At 51.7% G+C, this 18899-nt stretch overlaps 8 protein-coding genes and 1 non-coding gene across 9 annotated transcripts; 4 read left to right on the top strand and 5 right to left on the bottom strand.

Moving 5' to 3' along the window:
- The first annotated feature begins 20 nt into the window (after positions 1-20).
- On the top strand, positions 21-1371 carry B0H65DRAFT_477606 (ubiquinol-cytochrome-c reductase complex subunit-domain-containing protein). The gene is made up of 6 exons (XM_062827434.1): positions 21-197; positions 353-405; positions 515-568; positions 843-936; positions 995-1051; positions 1109-1371. Exons 1-6 carry the CDS (start codon positions 189-191, stop codon positions 1115-1117), a joined length of 276 nt encoding a protein of 91 aa, XP_062677502.1. The 5' UTR covers positions 21-188; the 3' UTR covers positions 1118-1371.
- A 31-nt stretch (positions 1372-1402) lies between these two features.
- On the top strand, positions 1403-4498 carry B0H65DRAFT_592058 (DIE2/ALG10 family-domain-containing protein). The gene is made up of 4 exons (XM_062831118.1): positions 1403-1769; positions 1826-2501; positions 2561-2698; positions 2756-4498. The coding sequence occupies exons 1-4, from the start codon at positions 1551-1553 to the stop codon at positions 4111-4113; spliced, it is 2391 nt and encodes a 796-aa protein (XP_062677501.1). The 5' UTR covers positions 1403-1550; the 3' UTR covers positions 4114-4498.
- A 693-nt stretch (positions 4499-5191) lies between these two features.
- On the bottom strand, positions 5192-5704 carry B0H65DRAFT_434828 (uncharacterized protein; the record flags this gene model as incomplete). The annotated part of the gene is made up of 1 exon (XM_062825157.1): positions 5192-5704. The coding sequence occupies one exon, from the start codon at positions 5702-5704 to the stop codon at positions 5192-5194; it is 513 nt and encodes a 170-aa protein (XP_062677500.1).
- Positions 5705-7049: 1345 nt separating this feature from the next.
- Positions 7050-8633, bottom strand: B0H65DRAFT_581517 (glycosyl hydrolase; the record flags this gene model as incomplete). The annotated part of the gene is made up of 4 exons (XM_062830821.1): positions 7050-7434; positions 7500-7639; positions 7718-8431; positions 8502-8633. 4 exons carry the CDS (start codon positions 8631-8633, stop codon positions 7398-7400), a joined length of 1023 nt encoding a protein of 340 aa, XP_062677499.1. The 3' UTR covers positions 7050-7397.
- Positions 8634-10331: 1698 nt separating this feature from the next.
- Positions 10332-11996, top strand: B0H65DRAFT_581514 (uncharacterized protein; the record flags this gene model as incomplete). Its single annotated transcript, XM_062830820.1, has 1 exon — positions 10332-11996. The coding sequence occupies one exon, from the start codon at positions 10332-10334 to the stop codon at positions 11760-11762; it is 1431 nt and encodes a 476-aa protein (XP_062677498.1). The 3' UTR covers positions 11763-11996.
- On the bottom strand, positions 11848-12988 carry B0H65DRAFT_501688 (putative conidiation-specific expression protein). The gene is made up of 3 exons (XM_062827844.1): positions 12536-12988; positions 12280-12463; positions 11848-12212 (listed from the first exon to the last, which is right to left on the bottom strand). Exons 1-3 carry the CDS (start codon positions 12577-12579, stop codon positions 12084-12086), a joined length of 357 nt encoding a protein of 118 aa, XP_062677497.1. The 5' UTR covers positions 12580-12988; the 3' UTR covers positions 11848-12083.
- A 1408-nt stretch (positions 12989-14396) lies between these two features.
- B0H65DRAFT_311446 (conidiation-specific protein (con-13)) lies at positions 14397-15818 on the bottom strand. Its single transcript, XM_062823305.1, has 3 exons — positions 15363-15818; positions 14790-15304; positions 14397-14727 (listed from the first exon to the last, which is right to left on the bottom strand). The coding sequence occupies exons 1-3, from the start codon at positions 15627-15629 to the stop codon at positions 14475-14477; spliced, it is 1035 nt and encodes a 344-aa protein (XP_062677496.1). The 5' UTR covers positions 15630-15818; the 3' UTR covers positions 14397-14474.
- A 553-nt stretch (positions 15819-16371) lies between these two features.
- B0H65DRAFT_581503 (uncharacterized protein) lies at positions 16372-17449 on the bottom strand (the record flags this gene model as incomplete). The annotated part of the gene is made up of 2 exons (XM_062830819.1): positions 16372-17314; positions 17366-17449. The coding sequence occupies 2 exons, from the start codon at positions 17447-17449 to the stop codon at positions 16766-16768; spliced, it is 633 nt and encodes a 210-aa protein (XP_062677495.1). The 3' UTR covers positions 16372-16765.
- Positions 17450-18441: 992 nt separating this feature from the next.
- B0H65DRAFT_t446 lies at positions 18442-18523 on the top strand. The gene has a single exon. It is a non-coding gene; the product is annotated as a tRNA-Ser (tRNA).
- Positions 18524-18899: the final 376 nt, after the last annotated feature.

Below are 18899 nucleotides of genomic sequence, written 5' to 3'. Positions count from 1 at the left end.
CCAAAACACACTGCCAGCGACTGCGAATCATCAAGCTTCTGATTGGTGCCTGAGGCCGCAAAGTGATCCCGGCTTCGTCCGGCAAAAGAATCTCGCGCATCGCGACCCATCCAAAACCAGCTCCTAGTTCGAGATCTTGTTGCAGCCATTGAAGCATCAGCTCGCTCGTTCTCGACGCCACAGCCAAGATGTTCGCCGTACGTGCCACGCAGCTCCCCAAATGCCCGATTTTCCATTTCGAACAGCGTCGCATTTCCACGTTGCGACAAGCGATGCCGAATCCCGCCGAACACTATCACCGCCGTATGACGACAGAATAACATGGAGCTAACCTCGAGACTCGCGAATCCAGACTCGCGCTCTCCGTTCTTCGTACCCTGCGTACAAGAGCCCCTACGGCCCTAAGTAAGCGACGACCGAAGCCACGACTCGCCCGCACAGCGACAGCCTACCGGCACGATTTGGACGGGCGGGAAAACAGCTCAGGGACAAGCTGCTGATGCGTTGGAATTAGGTACCAGTACCAGCCTCACATTGATGGCATCACTCCCAAGCAGCTCTACAGACTGTAGGTTACCTTTCCGCGAATTGACTTGGGTTGGAGGTGGCTGGGAGCTATAGGGGCTATAGGATAGGAGCTTTGAGGGAGCTTTCAGAGGAGGGACCGTTTCTTCAAAGTTCAAGCAGTATGGGCGGGCAAGGTCGAAGGATAAGGGATCGGTGCAACAGTGCTGTTATGCCGAAGGAGAGGGCCACCCATTTGTCTTCGAAGGAGCGGTCATGTTCTTGGGAGGATGTGGAATGGACCAAAACCGTGACCAACAGCTAACTAATTTCTATAGCCTCCCCCAAACCGCTGCTTGGGGTGGTGTCGCCCTCTTCGCCGTCATCTTCTACGCTTCCGGCATTCCCCGTGTCCAGAGGGACCTCCTCCAGGTACGAAGAAACCCCTATCTTGGAGAAGATCGATATCAGTTCACTAACAGCCACACAGCACATCCCCTACTTCGGCAAGAAGTACTTCGTCAAGGAGATCCCTGCCTCTGACAACGTAAGTTCTATAACCTTTCTGCTGCACATCACTATGACTATAGCTAATGCGTAATAGCCGTTCTAAATTATCTCTTTGATACCACGGAGGGCATGGTGGGATTGTTTGGTGGACAGGCACCTGCCGTATGACACGGCTTGTATAAAGTACAGCATTTTATAGACAACTACTCCTCCTAGTCGAAAGTATGTGGGTGCCCATAGATCTGAAGGACGAGTTTTCAGCTTGACCAGACATCAGACGTCCCGTAGCTCATGATGGGATGGTGCGCACAGACCCTCTAAGCTCCTAGGGGTGGGGCCGTCATTAACAGCTCCTTGCCAAGACGCATCATCAACACCATGAGATGTCCCTGATCACTAACACTTGTACATCAACTACATCGAAGTGCACGTTAAGCATTCCGAATTCTACATTGTGTTGTCACCTGTCAAATCCTTTTTCTCACGGGGGTATGACGTCCACTCGTTTCTCACTTTGATCCTCAATTCCCTTCACGATGGATGCTCTACGTGTCCTCCTGGAGACCTCTACGTTCAACGAGGTGCTGAGAGGTCTGGCCATCTCCATCCTTCTAGCCAAACTCGTTAAACCTACAACAACCATCTCGAAATCCCAGGACTCCACCTTTATCACGGCCAGCGGCTTCCTGCTCATTTACTTTTTCGCTCGCTCCTGGCTGGCTCTTGTGAACCACTATGCCCCTGAGCCATACCTGGTGAGAAACTCCTTGGCCATGGCCCAAGTTCAGTCACTAATACTCACCTACTGTAGGACGAAGTCTTCCACATCCCCCAAGCCCAAACATACTGTGAAGGCCGCTACCATGAATGGGACGACAAAATCACCACGCCCCCCGGCCTGTACCTCCTCTCCGTAGGCTGGCACAAACTCATGCGCCTGGCCGAGTGCACTCCATCCTCTCTACGCTCCAACAACCTCGTGGCCACCCTCCTCACAGCCCTACTTGCTCTGTCCTGTCGGCGTAGGATCGAGGCCCAGACTGCCATTGGGGCAGAGAAGAGCGCCGTGTCGTTCTACGCTTACCATACGGCCATCAACATCGCTTTGTTCCCCGTTATCTTCTTCTTTTCGGGGCTCTACTACACCGATGTCGCGTCTACTCTTGTTGTGCTGGCGGCATATCGGAATCACTTGAACCGTGTGGCTTCTCATTCCGAGAAGCCGGGGTTTCTTAATGGTCTTTGGACTGTCATCTTGGGCGTCGCTGCGCTCTTTATGAGGCAGACGAATGTTTTCTGGGTGGTGGTGTACATGGGCGGTCTGGAGGCTGCACATGTGGTCAGGGGACTGAAGCCAAAGCCAGTTCCTGAGAGGGAAACCCCGAGTATTTCCCTGGCTTCGGTGGGAGAGTTCTTCGGGTTTTGGCTGAAGAGGTATGCGGTGGGTGATGTTCACGATCCACCAGTTGATATGGCCTGGCCTGATGGTATGTCTACCCTCATTGCCTACCTCAAAGTGTGAAGGATGTTGATGTTATCTTTACAGATTGGGCCTTGTGTCTCTTGAGTATCGGCATCGCTGCTCTTTGCAACCCGCTCAAGGTGTTGAGACAGGTCTGGCCCCATATCACTATCATGGGCCTGTTTGCCGGGTTCGTGGCTTGGAATGGGGGTGTTGTGCTTGGTTCGTTCCTCCTTTCCCTCCCCATTTGTGAACCGCTAGAACCTAACCATCGTGCAGGAGACAAATCCAACCATATCGCCACCATCCATCTCCCCCAGATGCTTTACATCTGGCCTTTCTTTGCCTTCTTCTCTGCTCCTCTCCTTATCTCCCCGGTTCTCTCTACCGTCGCAGGTCTCATCTCTCGCACCAAACGTACCGGCCCCTCAAACTCAACCACCGACAACCCAGGCCTCTCTTCACTTAAACCCACCAAACCAACAATCAAATCCACGAAATCCTCCACGACCGAACCACACGAAACTACGACCCCAGATCCCCCCTCCTCCAACACAAAATCATCAGGACCAGGCTCCCCCCTCCTAAACACCCTCTACTTCCTCCTCTCCCGCAAACTCTACTACCCCCTCTACCTCCTCCTTACCATCCTCCTCTCCGCCTTGATCATCCACTACAACACCATCATCCACCCCTTCACCCTCGCCGACAACCGGCACTACATGTTCTACATCTTTCGGTACACCATCCTCCGCTCCTCTTCGGTTCGTCTCGCCCTCGTGTTCGCCTACACTTTATCAAGATGGCTCGTCTGGAAGCGGCTCGAGGGGAACAACCCCCCTTCGCGCGACTTTGTCGGCGAGATGCAGCTGAAGAATGACGCGGAGAATAAAATGCGGTGGAGGGATGAGTTTTCTGCTTCGCCGTTTGCTACTCAGGAGCTTCTGTTGGCGAGGCAAAGATTCATCAATCGTAGCATCGATGAAACGGCTGACGACAAGAGCGACCCAAAAACGACTGCGAATTACGAACAAAAGAAAGACAAGCAAGAGGAAGAATGGCTCATAGGCGCCTTCACAACCCTCACCCCCTCCCAACCGAGCCCGTCTACCTCCTCCCCACGCACCTCCACCGTTCTTCTCTGGCTTTTGACCACCACCCTGTCTCTTGTCACTGCGCCGCTGGTTGAGCCGAGATATTTTATCTTGCCGTGGGTGTTTTATCGGTTGTTGGTGCCTGCCATGCCGGTGCCGGTGCCTTCTTCTCCTATCTCTTCCGGTTCTTCTTCTTCTTCTTCTTCTTCTTCTTCTTTTGCGTCTTCTACCACCACCAACAGCGGCGGCGGAAGCGGTAAGGGTGGTAGTGGTAATGATACTACTACTACTACTACTACTACTGGTACTGCGGCGCCGCAACAACAACAACAACAACAAAACGAAATCGGAGGAAACCAAAACAGTAGTCTCCTCTGGAATATCCTCCGCAGAACCGACTTAACCCTAGCCCTAGAAACAATCTGGTTCCTAGCCATCAACGTCGGAACAATGTACATGTTCCTCTTCAAGCCGTTTTACTGGAAGACTGCCGCCAGTGGGGAGATGTTGGACGGGGGGAGTGTGCAGAGGTTTATGTGGTGATTAGGTACCTACTTTATCTTATCAAGGTAGTCTTGTTTTGTTCATTCTCTTTGTAGGTATGCATTACTACTACTCTATCTCTACATAAGATATATCTATCCTATCCTATCTGCTCCCATTACAAAGTAGATTAGCCCAATGTTAAATGCAATGACACCCACCCAGACAGATAATGCGTTTTAAAAACATGCTGCTACCTAATACTCCTGAAGACGCGGGAAAAAAGGTGACAAAAAAAAAAAAAAGTGTGGCCCGTACCAGATTCGAACCGATATCTTCCTCTGAGACGCGTACGCAGACGGGGAATCATTCCACGCCAGGGATGTTATCCATTACACCAACGAACCACGGAAAGGTGGCCAGTGAACGGAACTTATATACCTCTAGCCAAGTTGGGATGGCAGGAGTGGCGGGCTGGAGTGGCGGGCTGGAGTGGCAGGCTGGCAAGAGGAAGGAACGGGAGAAGGAGCGGCAGGCGCGGCAGGCGGCGCGTCACTAGGTTGGGGGTATAGTTTCCATTACCCTTGAAAATCAAGGTGTTCCTGTGTGTTCACTAGTAAATCTCTCCCGTAGTCGTCCTGATGATTTCTTAACAAGCGCCGTTGTTAACCTGATTCAGGTGGGACCATGATATACCACCCTCAAGACGATATTCTTGAAGACTGGTTAAAATACAAAATGCTCATACACGCCGATAGCATTTTGATAACTGATGGTATAGTTGTGTATTGTATGATTGTAGCTGATCCCCCGTTCCCAAGTATGATGTTTTCCTTTGCCCATTCACCTAACGCCACCTTTGAGTATCTGATTAAAACAAGAAACTATTGACGCCCCCTTTGACAACATTCTGTTGAGACGTCCTGACCACCCTGCAGTGTACTGTTTCGACGAGGTCTATCCCATATGTCCATGCTGTGTCCGTGTCGCTATGTGTGTGTATGTATTGTCGTATTTTGTTGTTGCTTGTTCCCCTGTCGCAAAAAAATGTTCTGATATGGCGCTATCCAAGAAAGGCAATGGAGGCTTTTACTAGTGTGGACAAGACGTCATCACCCTCATCCTCATCCTTTCTCTTTCAAAGACTCAATCGATCCAAACTCAACCTATCCCCACTCCTAATCCTCCGTACTACCCCCAGTTTAAAGAACTTTTCTTCGCCTGTTGCTGTCCTTCCGCCAATGTATAGTTTTTCTGCGCCAGACACCTCGCGGAAGCCCTCACTGCTGCTGTCGCTCCCTCTCCTCCTACTGTTGTGGTGGTGGTGATGATGATGATGTCGGTTGCCTTCTGGAATGGGAATGCCCGAGTGATGCGAGCGCGGTGATAGAGGAAGTTGTCCCATGACACCACCTTCGCGCCCAGATGGAGAGCTCGACGATGATGCTTGATTGCTCGTGGATGTAGTGATTGTGCGCGGCGTCGCTACAGTGCCAGGGGAGTTCGTGGGGTTCGCTTGGGCAGTCGCGCCGCCTGGCGCCGTCGCTGTGGCATTCTTGTTGGGCTGTTGACCATTGTAGAGCGAAGAAGGTGGTTGTTGGCGGAAGGCGGCGAAGAAGGTAGACAGGAAAAAGGGACGTTGGGACGGCATGGTGGATGGCATTCCAATTCGGAACCAGAACGGCGCTGGTACGACTCCTGAATGTTGTGTCTAAACGGCGGATATGAGGGTTTGGAGGTGAGGGATATGTTGTGTCCCTAGAATATCACGGTTTGGGGTTTGTGGGACGGGAAATGTTTGTGGGAGGCGAGGCGGCTGCTATCGGAAACGATTGCTGGACGGGCGAACCAGAGGCCCGAGATGCGGCAGGATGGTCTGCCAGAAAACGGCGACGAGTTGTCGATGCAGATGCAAGCCCTTTCGGGTTTTTGGACCTTGCTCGTAAAGGATTCTGCGGAACGATCCCAGTTCCCTCGGAGTTCGCTCGGTGCCCTCCTCTGACCTGCCCTTTTGTGTAATTCCTGACGTCGGTCGTGGTGTCCGAGCCCTTGGCCTTGGAGCCCAGGTTGCGCCGTGCGGTGGGCTTGGCTTGGATGGAACGATCCCCGCAGAGTTTCCCTTTTGAGCGTCTTGGGAGTTGGAGTTGGGCGATGTAATGGTGGTGGTAGAACTTGGAAGTGTCGATGCTGGCTGCAGTATGTGGTGGACAGCAAGGTTCTCGCGATGCTAGTCTATTTCGGTTCGACGGATGATGTTATGTTCAATCGCTTGACGCGCTGGTAACAAAGGGCTGATTCGCGGTCATTGATATTCCAACGGCGCAAGGGGTGAATTAGATATTAAAGTGCAGAAAGCTGAGTTTCGCAGACAAAAGAAGCGCAGAGCTGAGAGGGAGTTGAGGTATGACGAAGGCCGGCGCGGGTTGGGAACTGAAAGCGACAAGCAAGAAAGAGGAGAAAATGCACGAATGGTGGTCAAGAGCGATCGCAAAGGATCGTTCGGAACTTTGAAATGGGCGGCGGACGGAAGGATCTTTTGGCGGCCAAGGCAAGCGACAACAAGCGACAACAAGCGACTTGCCTCTTGCCGTCCAAAGCCGGCCGACCGACTTTCTGAATGTCTCAACCTCGTTCTGCCTTGCCCTTGTGGTTGAATGTAATGTTCCTCGGCTGCCGGTGGAGGCCCTCGAGTGTAAGTGTTAGTGCATCCCCCTACTTCTCACCAGATATTGGCAGCTCGCTAGCAGATATACGGCCGCTATTCAGATGCTATCCAGAAGGATTCGCAACTGACAGCTGAGGGGAGTCGGTTGATCCCGGAACGTTCTCCACGTGAACTCAGTAATTATGGGCTGCTGATTGGTCGCAGCGTTGCATGACCGTAGCGAACAATGAAAGAGCAGTGGTCATTGGTTGCGTTTGACCCGCAATCATCTCTGGGATTTATGCGGGGGAATCTGGAATTCCGCTGACACATCATTTTGTTTCCTTTGCAACAACTCTTGAAACCAACAACACACGGCGATGTGCTGATGCCGTCATTGCATTTGGCTACGGTTACTCGACTATTGACATTGCCAACTTACTCGGAGTCGGACGCAATATCACCAAAAGGTCATCAGATACAACAATCCCAAACCGTACTGTCACGCACGTGCATCTAGCGGTCGAGACACGCAAATAAACTAACGTTGTTGATAAATAACTAAAGATGAAGAGAAGAGAAGAGACTAGACCACACTTGGGTGGAAGCCAAGTCTTATATACGATGCCATGGGATGAAAGACCAAAGGTACCAGACCTTACTTACACGAACCATGTACGATCTGGCGGTTGGTTCGGACTTAGGAGGACAACAAGGCACTTCTTTCGGCGGCGGTGCTACATCCAAGATGGCTTTGGTCAGCTACCATGACTCTCTCTGTCACAGATCAAGCGAAACTTACATGGGAATCACATATCCGTGGCGTGGGTTGGCCGGGAGCTTGGAGTTCTGCGTCTTGGTGTACTGACCGCCGGCAATGTTGTATGTCTCGAACGGCATATACCCGGTTCCCTTGGTGTTGTTGTCGATCCAGAGATGCCACTGTTAAACGACAATAAGTCAGCACGACCAACGGAACATTCGACATGTCAACAGACGAGTATAGCCGAGCGCACGCACCTTGTTGCGGTCCTTGTTGTCCCTGAAGATCAACGGTCCCTCGCCAGACGGCAAAGAGCCCTGTCCAATGTTCTCCGAGACCTTCTTCCATCCTCCCGAGAGTCCGTTGGTCGCCACGTTCTCCTGGATCAACCCGTTCGGTCCGTTCTTGCTGATCATATAGAACACTCCGTTGTCACCGGCGGTGATGGTGTTATCCATGCCGTACCCTACGAGGTACTCTTCCGGCTTGGTGAAGGTCACAAAGTCATTGGTATAGCATCGGAGGGTCTTCCACCCGGCCGTGATCCCGTTGCCGGTAGAGAGGACGCTCGAAGTCCAGTACACCATGAAGGCGTTACGCGCAGGGTCCCAGATGGCATCGGGCGCCCAGGTCATGCCTGCATTGTCGGGGGACACCTTGGCGAGCCGGGGGCCAGACCAGTTGCGGAGGTTGGTGGACTCCCAGACGACGATGGACTTGGAGCCCTTGGTTTGCATGTCGGTGTTGGACCAGCCGCCGGGGAGACCGTTGACTTTGAGGTCCGTGGCAATGATCCAAAACTTGCTTCTATCCGGAGCAACGATCAATGAAGGGTCGCGAATGCCCTTGGTACCGACGTTGGTGGTCAGATAGGGTTGACCATTCTTGAGCGTTGTCCATTGGTTGGGATCATTGTTGTTGCTGACAGCCATATAGACCTGCTCGCCGTTGGAATAGCCTTCGCCTGTGAACTGGGTGATTGTCAGTTCTTGAACTCCGCCTTTACTAAGGCATAAGGTACTGCAGAAAAGGCCGACTCACGTAAACATAGGCGTAGTCAGTGAAGCTGGTGCTTGTTTGCCTGGTGAGACATGGGTTCGTGGGCTCCGAAACTGGGGCGGCCCAGATGGGCGACAGCAGGAAGGCCCAGGAGAAGTAGGCGGAGGCTCTCATCGTGAGTGTCTGGTGTTAGCTAAGTCCGGTTTTGTTGTGAACTGGCTGATTCCTTGAGTGACTTCAGACACAGGCCATTGCTGACGTCTTTATACCAACGAGTTCCGGCGACCTCTTCGACCAAACCTCACTCATCGAAACTGCCGAAATTTGTCAGGAGGTAAACAACACCTGACCTAGGCGCACGAATGACAACCAGGGGTTGTTTGAGGCTCCTCGCGATGCCTTGCCTCCTCTCTGTTCGACGTGCCAAGAAGAACCACTCGCTCGGAGCTGTATGAAACAATTGCCTATTTGGGACACACGAGACGTTACCATACTACCTTACCAGGGGTTGTTTGAGGCTACTCGCGATGCCTTGCCTCCTCCCTGTTCGACGTGCCAAGACGAACCACTCGCTCGGAGCTGTACGAAAAAATTGCCTATTTGGGACACGAGACGTTACCATACTACCTCACCAAAGGGATATTTAATTTCCAGGACCTTCGAGGTGCGGAAGTGCCTTTCTGAAATGCGACCTTTTGCATACCTTTCCCACCTGCCAAGACATTTCCGAGAAACCATTTACGGGTGCGCCGAACACGCCCTCACATGCTCGCAGCAGGCAAGTGGTGGAAGATCTGGGGCCTTAACCTTTTGTTAAGAACAGTGATTGGCGCGCTTTCGCTCTTCGGTGCTTTCTTTGACGCAGTTGAGGATTTAGAGTTCTGGTACCGCGCCCTTCAACTACCGATAAGGTTTGAGACGTCTGCCAAGAAAAATTTACCCGCTCATCGATCGGTAAACGGATCTCAACCGGGATATCGGACCAGCTTCACGGGGTGTAGGTCTAGACCCCGGTACATTGCCCTCAAAAGAGTCAAAACCTGCTCTCGCAAGCTCCGAGAATCATGACCGAAAGCGTCCATGATGCCTCGGGCAGCACATCCTCGAAACATGTGTTGGTACGAAGGCCGAGGATGTCAAAGGCAGAGTTGTAAACGAACACACGGGGCTACCATCATCGAGTGATGAAGGATCACCATTCCGCAGAGGTAGCAATGACGGAGACCGTCATGCCATACGTTATGCAAGGCGCAGCGCAAGGAGAAGGGGGCTTCAGCTTTCTTTGCTCACTCGTCTCGTACACCGAATGAGGAAGAACTGCTCTCTAACGTTTGCCTCCTGTTACTCGCGTTGGCTTTTCTTCACCTGGGGGATCTTGTTTTTGAAGTCAAGGACACCCTCACGCAGAGGGGGGTTGCCGGAACTGCCTCCGTGAGCTTCCGGACAAAGACTCATCAAAAGCCTCTAAGAATACTTCGCTTCGAGGTCACTTTCCGAGGCTTTCTTTGTCGACTGGTCATTTTAGTTGAAAGGAATAGGACAGGAATAGGACAGGAATAGAGAAAGGAGCAAGCTCATGGAACGGGACAATGACTTTGATGAAAGAAAAGGCTCAATTAACCTACAGGAGCACACGAGTATCAAGTGATACAGTCAAGATCTTTACAATCACCATTGTCCGCCCCATAGTCTTCCACGGGTCTTTTTCCTTCTCTAGTCGACGAGCCCTTTCGTAAATAACGGTCCATCTCCTCACTTATGGTGGATTTCCCAAGGAAGTTTACTGTACTATAGTATGATCCTAGGATAACCGATGCAGCTCATCAAACCCCGTGGCACAATTCAGTTTCCTACTAGTAACACTACAAGATGATGAAAGCGTGGTCATGTGCCGGTCAGGCAGAGGTAGTTACTCGAGGAACCAAGCGATGTACCAAAGAGTTACTAAAAAGCATCACCACCATCGCCGAACAACCAACCCCGAGGAAAAAGCCGAAACAATGCCGCTTGCCACGCTCATACAAACCCAGAGTCGGTACCGCCAACACCAACACCTCCGGTAACTCGGACTCAACCTCCCCAACAACCAAACAAACCTTCAACCACAGTAATAGTACGTCCACCCAGTCTCCCATCTCTCCAACCTCTCGACAAACACCTCCAACCCCCATAACCACGCACCCCCACCACATCTCCCCCTCCCACCCCTCCCGCACCCGCAAACTCACCCTCCGCTCCCGCGGCCTCATCCCCCTCCCATCCTCTCTCACATCCATCACACCCAAACACACCCGTCTTTCCCCTGCATCCCACGCCCTCCTCCTCAAAAAGGCTTCCCACCTCTCCCAATATGAACCCCTCGTCATCCCCCGCTCCTTTCGACGACATAAGAAAACCACCGTAGATGCCACGCTAGCGTTTGCGCAATCCGAAGCCGGAACGGCGTTTTGTATTAGGGAGGATGGACTGTTGTTGACGGCGGCGCATTGTGTGGCTGAGACGGGGGTGGAGGCGGTGGGGAGGGTGTTTTGGTTGGTTATGTCGGCGGGGGAGGGGGATGGGGAGGATGGGAAGGAGTGGTGGGGGTGGTGGAAGGTCGGGGAGGAGGATGGGGAGGAGGATGAGGAGGGTTCGGGAGCGAAGGGCGGGCGTGGAGGGTTGGGGAGGGAGAAGGAGAGGGAGAGCTCAAGGTCGAGGATTGTGGGTGCCAGGTGTATAGCGTGGGATTTGGGGAGGGATTTGGCGCTATTGAAGGTTACGCATGCCCAACAACAACCGGAGGCTTGTGGCTTTTCTTCTGGAAGGAAAACGGCGGGTAGTAATGAGATCAATTTCTCAGGGAAAGGGAAAGGGATAGTAAGCTTCCCTTGTGTTAAACTACCCCCACGCCACCAACCCGGATCCTCACCCGGACCCGCATCAGGTAAGAAGACATGGAAAGAACCACCCCTCAACACCCCCTTAGTAGCAATCGGCCATCCAGCCGACGAACACCCAGACGATCCGCCAGGCGTCAAGGCGGTCGGATCGGAGCACCGCCGAGTATTACAACTGTCGTCGGGGCGATATCTCGGGATTGCGCCGGACAAGGTCAGCAACCCGCAGGATAACTCGGACACGGGCGCGATGCAGCATGATTGCTGGACGTACTGGGGATATAGCGGCGGGCCGATCTTTGAGCGGGATTCGGGGGTGTTGGTGGGTGTCCATGTGGATTGGAACCCGGAGGAGCCGTTGGTGAAGAGGGCGGTGCCGTGGTGCGCTGTGGAGGGGTTTTTGGAGGAGAATGGGTTTTGGAGTTGATCATTATCGGGTTTAGAGTAGAATAAGCATTCAGGATGAGAAAGTGTCACGGAGATATTTACTTAACGATACGAGAACAGAAAGACTGTGTGTCTTTTGACAAAATGTCAAAGAATTCAATTGTCAAAAAGAGCTGATAACCGACTAGATGGCAAGATTACCTGAGTGCGCCTTCTCACGCCAGCCAAGTCAAACAGATCCCAAATCCCGTGTCATATCCCATACTATTGTTATAGTTCCGTCATCCAGAGAGAGTAGTCATCAAGTCGTATCCCATGCGCCAAATCATATCAGATGATGGTAGTCGCAGTAATAGGTTGTTTACTCATCATCATCGGCACCAGTGCCGCCGGAAGCCTTGCCGCCCTTGCGACCGGCCTCGCGGGCCTTCTCGGAGCCGGGCTCGAAGCTGCCGCTGGAGGCCTTGCCGCCCATGGAAGCGATCTCGCGCTGTTTTGAGAGATTCAGATGTCAGTCATTGTTCACTCCGATTGTTATAACTGGGACAACCACATACCTGTTTCTCGGGGTCCATACTGGCGAAACCACCGCTGTGGCTGGCCTGGCCTCCCTTGGAGGCGATGGCTTGGACCTCCTCGTGCGGGCGGTTGGCGAAGTTGCCGGGGTTGTTGCTCGCGTTGCCGGCGCCGTGGCTGGCTTGGCCGCCCTTGGAGGCGATGGCCTGGACCTCTTCCTTGGGGCTGGAGAAATAAGGTCATGTTAGCAAAGTGTCTTGTAAGTGAGGTTGAGAAGATGAATGATGGGAAACATACCGGTTGGCGAAGTTGCCGGGGTTGTCGTTACCAGTGCCAGCCATTTTGATGGTGTTGTGTAGAGTACTTGGGGGGTGTGTTTTGGTGATAGTTGTGTGTTGGAGTTGCTGGAGTTGCTTTCGTGGTTTGTAGATGATTTGCTTGAGTTGCTCGAGTTGCCCGATGGAGAAGAAGAAGAGATTGTTCGGTTGAAAGGAAGAGAAGAGGTTATTATATAGACGAAAACCACCTGACGTAAACTAGCAACTTGACTGTTGTGAATCTGTGATATCAGATGGTTCTCCAAGTGTTTGCAATGAATGTCTTTGAAACGCCATCTCAACAGATTCTGACAGGCAGAAATTCGGTTCGATCCGTTTCATCGATCCCAATCTGTCCATCTTGTGCGGCAGTCGAGGCAGGAGCTCCCTGCGGAATTTGGAGATGTCAACAATTCGGGTCGATTTGGAGGTGCCAAGCCTTTTCGCTTTCGGCAGCTTCCAGGCTCAGCGGGGTCAAGGCAAGAGCGCCCTTTGTGAGTGGTCAGGATACCCCTGCAGCCCTGCGCTAGTCTACAAGTAAGCATCATCGCGATGGATCGGCGCGGGGAATAAGCTCCCTGAGCCCCACATCAGCCCCACAGCGACATCGCTGTGCCTGTCAGCCCCAATTCATTCAGCCAAAGAAACTCCAAAAATCAGCTCGTCATCACTTCTTTTGTTTTGTTTGCAGTCTTTCATTTGATTTCGTAACAGACGACAAGAAGCACTTCCAAGTCCACGGCGATCCGCATCACTTTGTTTGTTTATGGTGTTTGTTTTCTCGGGTGCTTCCCTTTCCGCCCAGCCACCTCGTAATGGACTGATCTGACTTTTGATGTCGGTTTAGACACGTCGACGCGCGAAACCAAGAAAGGCCAACGCGGTGGGCTTGGTGTTGTGAAATTTCCTGACAACCCACGTGATGATGAGGTTGCGGCTCGAATCATCTGTCAGACTTGATACACTTCTCGTTCAGCAGATACTAGGCAGTTAGGCTACAACTGGTCGAGGAATTACGCCAGAACGAAGAGTTGAGGCACTGTCCATGGCTACAATATGCGATGATGGATCAACGATGTGCTCAAAGGTTCGATGGGCTTCGATCTTCTTTCCATGACCCGGCATCGGGAAATCCAGAGTGGGAAATGCAGATCAGATCGGTGGTTGAGCCGTCAAGATACAATCTAGCCCTGGTTTGTTTGTTAGTTTGGTACAAAAAAGCCAGATCTTACTAAACTTGGGAAAGCGGCCGAGATTCTCGCGGATAGATGCTGTGAATTTGGTAGCTTGAAGTTTTGAAGAGGACGGAGAGATGCTTCTTGGGCGTTGAGAGCCCTGGTCATTGTCGAAACTCTACAAACGGAGACGAGATGTTCTCTTCCTGAGGCCAATGAGGGCTCTAAATTGCCCTTGTTCTGCCCCGGTTCTGCCCCATCAGAAGAACCAAACTAACAAACAAACCAGTGTTGTGTTGTACATTGGATCGAATCATTCCTTCCTTCGGATGTCGGTGACCTGGATCAAAGCTCCCTTCTTTGTTCTCTGAAGAAGGAGCGAAGGGCTTGGCCGAAATCGGAAACCCCAGGAACAAGATGTCAGACTTTTATGTCTCCCAAGAGGAAAGAGCCATCGGCCTTTATTGTTCATTTGGAGCGAGTGGGCATCTCCCGTCTACTCTTCACAAATCTGCCGACTACCTCACAAGCGGGGCGGGCGACAAATCAAATCAGTTATTAGTCTATCGATCGAAAAGCACAGTCTAACCTGTCCGTATCCAGAAATAATGATCATTATGATCCCAAAAGGAGACTGTCCAATGACGTCGCTCACAACTGAAGTCTCGCAACTTCTCAACACTGAACCCACAGCAAAAGCCCGGTCAATCGCACCTCTCGGACCTGGAATCAGTCATTCCCACTTCAGGCTCTGAACTTGGTGCCCTTCTTACCCTTGGTCTTCTTCTCGGCCGCCGGCTTTCCGGGAGAAATGCCGGCCGCAACCTCGGCGTGGTGCTGAAGCTCCTTGACCACGGCGTCGTGCTTCTTCTGCTTCTCGTCCGGCAACACTGGAACCTTTACCGCCCCGACACCATCAACCTCCGCCGCATCAGCAGCACGGAATGCCGGACAGTTGCCACTGGCTTCTGCATCAGGTCCCATGCAAACCGTGGTACTGTTTGCATTCTGGTCAGCACAGGGTCATCAAGCAAATGGGTAATGTTGAAAAGGACTCACTCCTTGATCCAGTAACGATCGCACATCTGTCCAGGCTTCTTACGCCAGAGACTGTCCAACTGTCCAACCACCTTGTTGACCTGATCGACCATACAGCTGACATTCTTGGTATAGATAGACTGTACCGTACCATGGTATCCAGCCATGACTCCCACCTGGGCATATGCCTCGAGCCAGCTGGACTTGGAATAGTGGTCTGCGACGCAAGTTCCCTTGGTAACCGTATCCTTCCAGTTCTGCGAAAGGGAGTACCAATCGTTGATGGACGCCCCGGCAACGTGACGGTCAAGGTTGTGGCTGAGTTCATGGAAGAACACGGACTCGCTATTGCCGCAGTCGCCAAAGAAGTAGTTGTGGAAGCTATCGCTGTAGGCTGAGCAGATGTCTCCCGCAAAGCTGGAGACATAGCCGTTCCACTGGCGAGCCTTGACGGGGAGTTGGCCGACACGCTGCGCAATGGTGTCGATGGCCATGGGCGAGTTGTTGCATCGGCAGACCGTGGTGGGAATGGGACACTATTGTCAAGTTCGAGGTAAGCACAGATCCTGAATCCGAGAAAAGTCTTTTACGTACATCCGAGTATGTGACATCGTACACTTCGAGATCGTACGGGTTGCAGTACTTGTTGTTGACAGCCGTGTCATAGCACAGCTTGGGTACAGTACCCCAAGGCCATTGACTCTTGGTGTAGGGTGCCGGGGTCAAACTTTGGAGTCCGCCGGGCGAGTCCAGGACGCTGAGGCCGCTGAAATTCTCGCCCATCGTTTCCGGGGGACCGTCCGCCAAAACGGCCGGTACAACGGCTGCAAGCAGCAACGCGAAGAAAGGAGCCTGGAGCATTTTGCGACGAGGTGACAGTACGACAAATTTGGCTTTTTGGTCGATGTGTAAGGCTGCTTATCGAGCTACTGCTTCGTGTTGGCCGTCGTTGTGCTGTTGGTGATGCCCAGTCCTTCTTATATCCCTTGCTTTGTCATTTGGAAGTATCACTAGGCGTTGACACACACCATCGCAAACCATCACAGCCAACGTACCTCTTCATCCTTTTTCGGAACAGTGCCGTGAGCGAGGCACAATTTCCATTCACGGGTGTTATCGACCTTGTTTCTACCCCCGCGATGAACTCCGCTACGCCAACAATTCGGCATCATGGCTCATCGGGTTAGGTCCCGGTGAACGAGTATCGAGGTAATACAGGAATGGCAATCGGGGATTTTGATGGTTGCAAGCCATCGGTCGGCCATGTTGTTGCCCTTCTGGGCCAATATCTCGGTGTTGGCCGATAAGTCTCGGCAGCCAACCGCAACGATGGTGATAGTCTTGGGTCTCGCTCACTCAATCTCCTCCGAAAAGTTGGCAGACGTCAATATCTCCGAGTCAGATCCAGCGCCGAACCATCGGTATACAGACCACAGGCTGCATCTCTCCCGATGCTGAGACAGGAAGAGCCCTCGAAGGCTGCCCTTGGAAATTCAGAGAATGACCGATATGAGAAGTTGGCAACTGTGGCAGCCTAATAGGTTTGTATCGAGTGGGAATGCCATCTACCTAGCCGAACGCAGAGACCGATTGCCAAAAGTCATTGATTCACGCGGTGTTCCAGATGACACGACCTCTTGTCAGGTCTGAGGCGTTGAGGCTGAAGTGCGTAGATGGGTCACAAGCTACGGACAATTATCCGAACGGGTATCGTATGTCGCGCAAGGCTGTTATGCGATTCGATATCCGATGCCGAGTACTTCCATATCCAGTTTGCTGAGGATACTCTATAGGCTTACTGCAGAAGCCATTGCCCATATGTCTTTTAAAGTTGCAGTGAACCTTGATGGTTCACGACCTCGTGAAGAAGAACACGGTTCTCACTTCAGGGGCGACCGGCAGATATTCAGGAAGCGCATCCCATCATTGCCTCCCTTAGTATTACGATTCTAGCTACCACGCTGCCCTTGGTTCCGAACGGGTCTCTTCAGTAACTCTCACCCAAAATTAGTCTCCCAGGTTCCCTCTTCCAGCTCAATGCCTGTTATCATCCGAGCATCACCTGGTTCAGAAAATAAAACATTTTCTTTGCCGCAGGGCCAATGGGTCTTACTCCAACATCCATTAACTGCCCAAAGGTAAAAGCCATCCCAACAAACTATATGAACCTCCCTCAAGTTTTCAAAGGCATCAAGAGAAACAATGCAAACGTCCTCAACCATCCATTCATAGGCATTGTATTTGAGTTTAAGCCTTTGGATCGAGGCTGCAACAGGCCGTAAATTTCCGGGCAATGGCTGGTTCCCGAAATTGATCATATCGTTTTCCAGATTCAGCCACACATAGCGGCTCTCGCCGCCTTCCGGTAGACTTTCAAGCTCGGAGAAGGCCTTCTTGTATACCCCGAGATTGCGAGCTTCTCGGCAGGTTTGCATTGTTGCTGGCACTGGGGTAGGTGACCGCAAGTGCAGGCTCCTTCGATTCTTGGGTATGAGGACTCCTTCCTGGTACCTCTCTGGATAGACTGTCCGTTGTATTACAGTTGGCTCCACGTAGTCGATGATCGAGGTCTTCTTGCCCGTAAACTTGATCTGGACGGTGCGAGGTTCGACAGTGAGTTCCCATATCCGAGCACGGAGCTCCCATTGGAGATGAGGGAAGAGATGGAAAGTTGTGGCCATGCTGCTACGCTGCGTCTTTTGTCGTGGTCTTTTTTGGTTGTTGGTGGCGGAACGGTACTTGATGCTATTAACTACATTGTTCGTTAGCACTCTCGAGTGTTCGTAGTGATGCGATCAAAAGGGGATCCCACGTGGCAATCCGGAGTACCTAGTATATGGAGCCCCCCTTGTCTGAATGAATAGCCATCCACGAGGGGACGGTAGACATTCAAAGTTTCGTTTGTCAGGGACCAGTACGAACAAGGTTCCTGAGGTCAATATATTACTAGTGTTCGGGGTGAGGCCAGCCAGCTGGCCTCATCCCTTCCCAGCGGGTGCAAGGCTGGATCCTGGGTTGTGGCCCGTGTAATGTTGGATACTGGGTTGCACCGTAGCTAAAACTGAAAAGTAGGGAGAAGCCTTTGCCTTGAAATCGTGGTGTAAAGGAAGGTATAATTGGGTAAAGTGGAAAAATGAAAATGTTTTTGGATAGTGTTCGGGGAGGCCAGGAAACCTGGCCTCGACCCTTCCCAATGGGGTTGAAAGCAATCCTTAACAGTAATTGCACAATAAATATCAGGCCTAACAATTCTTTTTGCGGACAATTTGCGGGAAGAACGGACCGTACGCTATTGCAATGTTAGCGCGTGCGGAGCGTTGTATGGGGTCCGCCCACAAAAAGCACTAACACTCTAACCGCACGTTTTTTGGGCTGAGCTGCTGTAGATATATAGAGATACCCAGCGGTCCATGGGATGTTTAGGAGATGACGCAGGTAAGAACCAGGCAGCAGTTATTGGGCACTCATCCTGCTGTTTACTCAAACATATTTTCTTGTGATGTGCAGTTTTCTGCAGAATGTCCACGCCTCTTGATAGTAATGTAACAAAATACCGATGCATTTTCAAATCGATCGATAAATGTGATGAAAAGACGTGTGGTGAAGGTGAGCAGTATTGTGCTCTTCTCTATATAGGTGCCAAAGAAAAGCGGATCTTTAACAACACAAGTTAGGCGTGGTGGCAGAGTGGTCTAATGCGCAAGACTAGAAATCTTGTTCCTTCGGGAGCGTCTGTTCGAATCAGGCCCACGTCGCACGATGACCATCAAAAACTTCTTTTTTTCGTAATTTTTTCCGCTGAATATGGGCTGGCTTTGCACTTCCCACTTTTTGCTTCCTTCCTTTTTTTCTGGTCACGATTTTTATCACCACTTGGCGATGTTCTTGGGTCATCTGGCGATCTTGCGTCAGGACCGGTGATCTTTTCCGGTGAGAATACTCTGTCATTCTATTTCTTGTTTTTCTATATTTCTCAAACGTGATGTATGTCCTCAACTCTCTATTTCCTAAGTTTTGCCCTCCTCATGATACTCGAAGAAACGAAGAACCCAAGGTGCGTATTTGCATCCCAACACCACAAGCAGCAATACCTGCCTTCCTCACAAATCAATCACAAGCGTCCCATCCTCA

Source organism: Neurospora tetraspora (assembly GCF_033439725.1).
Source record: "Neurospora tetraspora strain CBS 560.94 chromosome Unknown B0H65scaffold_8, whole genome shotgun sequence".
Lineage (NCBI taxonomy): Eukaryota > Fungi > Ascomycota > Sordariomycetes > Sordariales > Sordariaceae > Neurospora > Neurospora tetraspora.
This window is presented reverse-complemented; position numbering and strand designations above follow the sequence as displayed.

Coding starts and splice junctions, on each gene's coding strand:
- B0H65DRAFT_477606 (XM_062827434.1), top strand. Junction 569..842: donor CCCAAGCAGCTCTACAGACT/GTAGGTTACCTT, acceptor TAATTTCTATAG/CCTCCCCCAAACCGCTGCTT. Junction 937..994: donor TCCAGAGGGACCTCCTCCAG/GTACGAAGAAAC, acceptor ACAGCCACACAG/CACATCCCCTACTTCGGCAA.
- B0H65DRAFT_592058 (XM_062831118.1), top strand. CDS start 1,551: ATGGATGCTCTACGTGTCCTCCTGGAGACCTCTACGTTCAACGAGGTG. Junction 1,770..1,825: donor ATGCCCCTGAGCCATACCTG/GTGAGAAACTCC, acceptor CACCTACTGTAG/GACGAAGTCTTCCACATCCC. Junction 2,699..2,755: donor GAATGGGGGTGTTGTGCTTG/GTTCGTTCCTCC, acceptor ACCATCGTGCAG/GAGACAAATCCAACCATATC.
- B0H65DRAFT_501688 (XM_062827844.1), bottom strand. CDS start 12,579: ATGGCTGGCACTGGTAACGACAACCCCGGCAACTTCGCCAACCG. Junction 12,464..12,535: donor CCCGGCAACTTCGCCAACCG/GTATGTTTCCCA, acceptor TTATTTCTCCAG/CCCCAAGGAAGAGGTCCAGG. Junction 12,213..12,279: donor GTATGGACCCCGAGAAACAG/GTATGTGGTTGT, acceptor CTCTCAAAACAG/CGCGAGATCGCTTCCATGGG.
- B0H65DRAFT_311446 (XM_062823305.1), bottom strand. CDS start 15,629: ATGCTCCAGGCTCCTTTCTTCGCGTTGCTGCTTGCAGCCGTTGTACCG. Junction 15,305..15,362: donor ACGATGTCACATACTCGGAT/GTACGTAAAAGA, acceptor ACTTGACAATAG/TGTCCCATTCCCACCACGGT. Junction 14,728..14,789: donor GATCGTTACTGGATCAAGGA/GTGAGTCCTTTT, acceptor GAATGCAAACAG/TACCACGGTTTGCATGGGAC.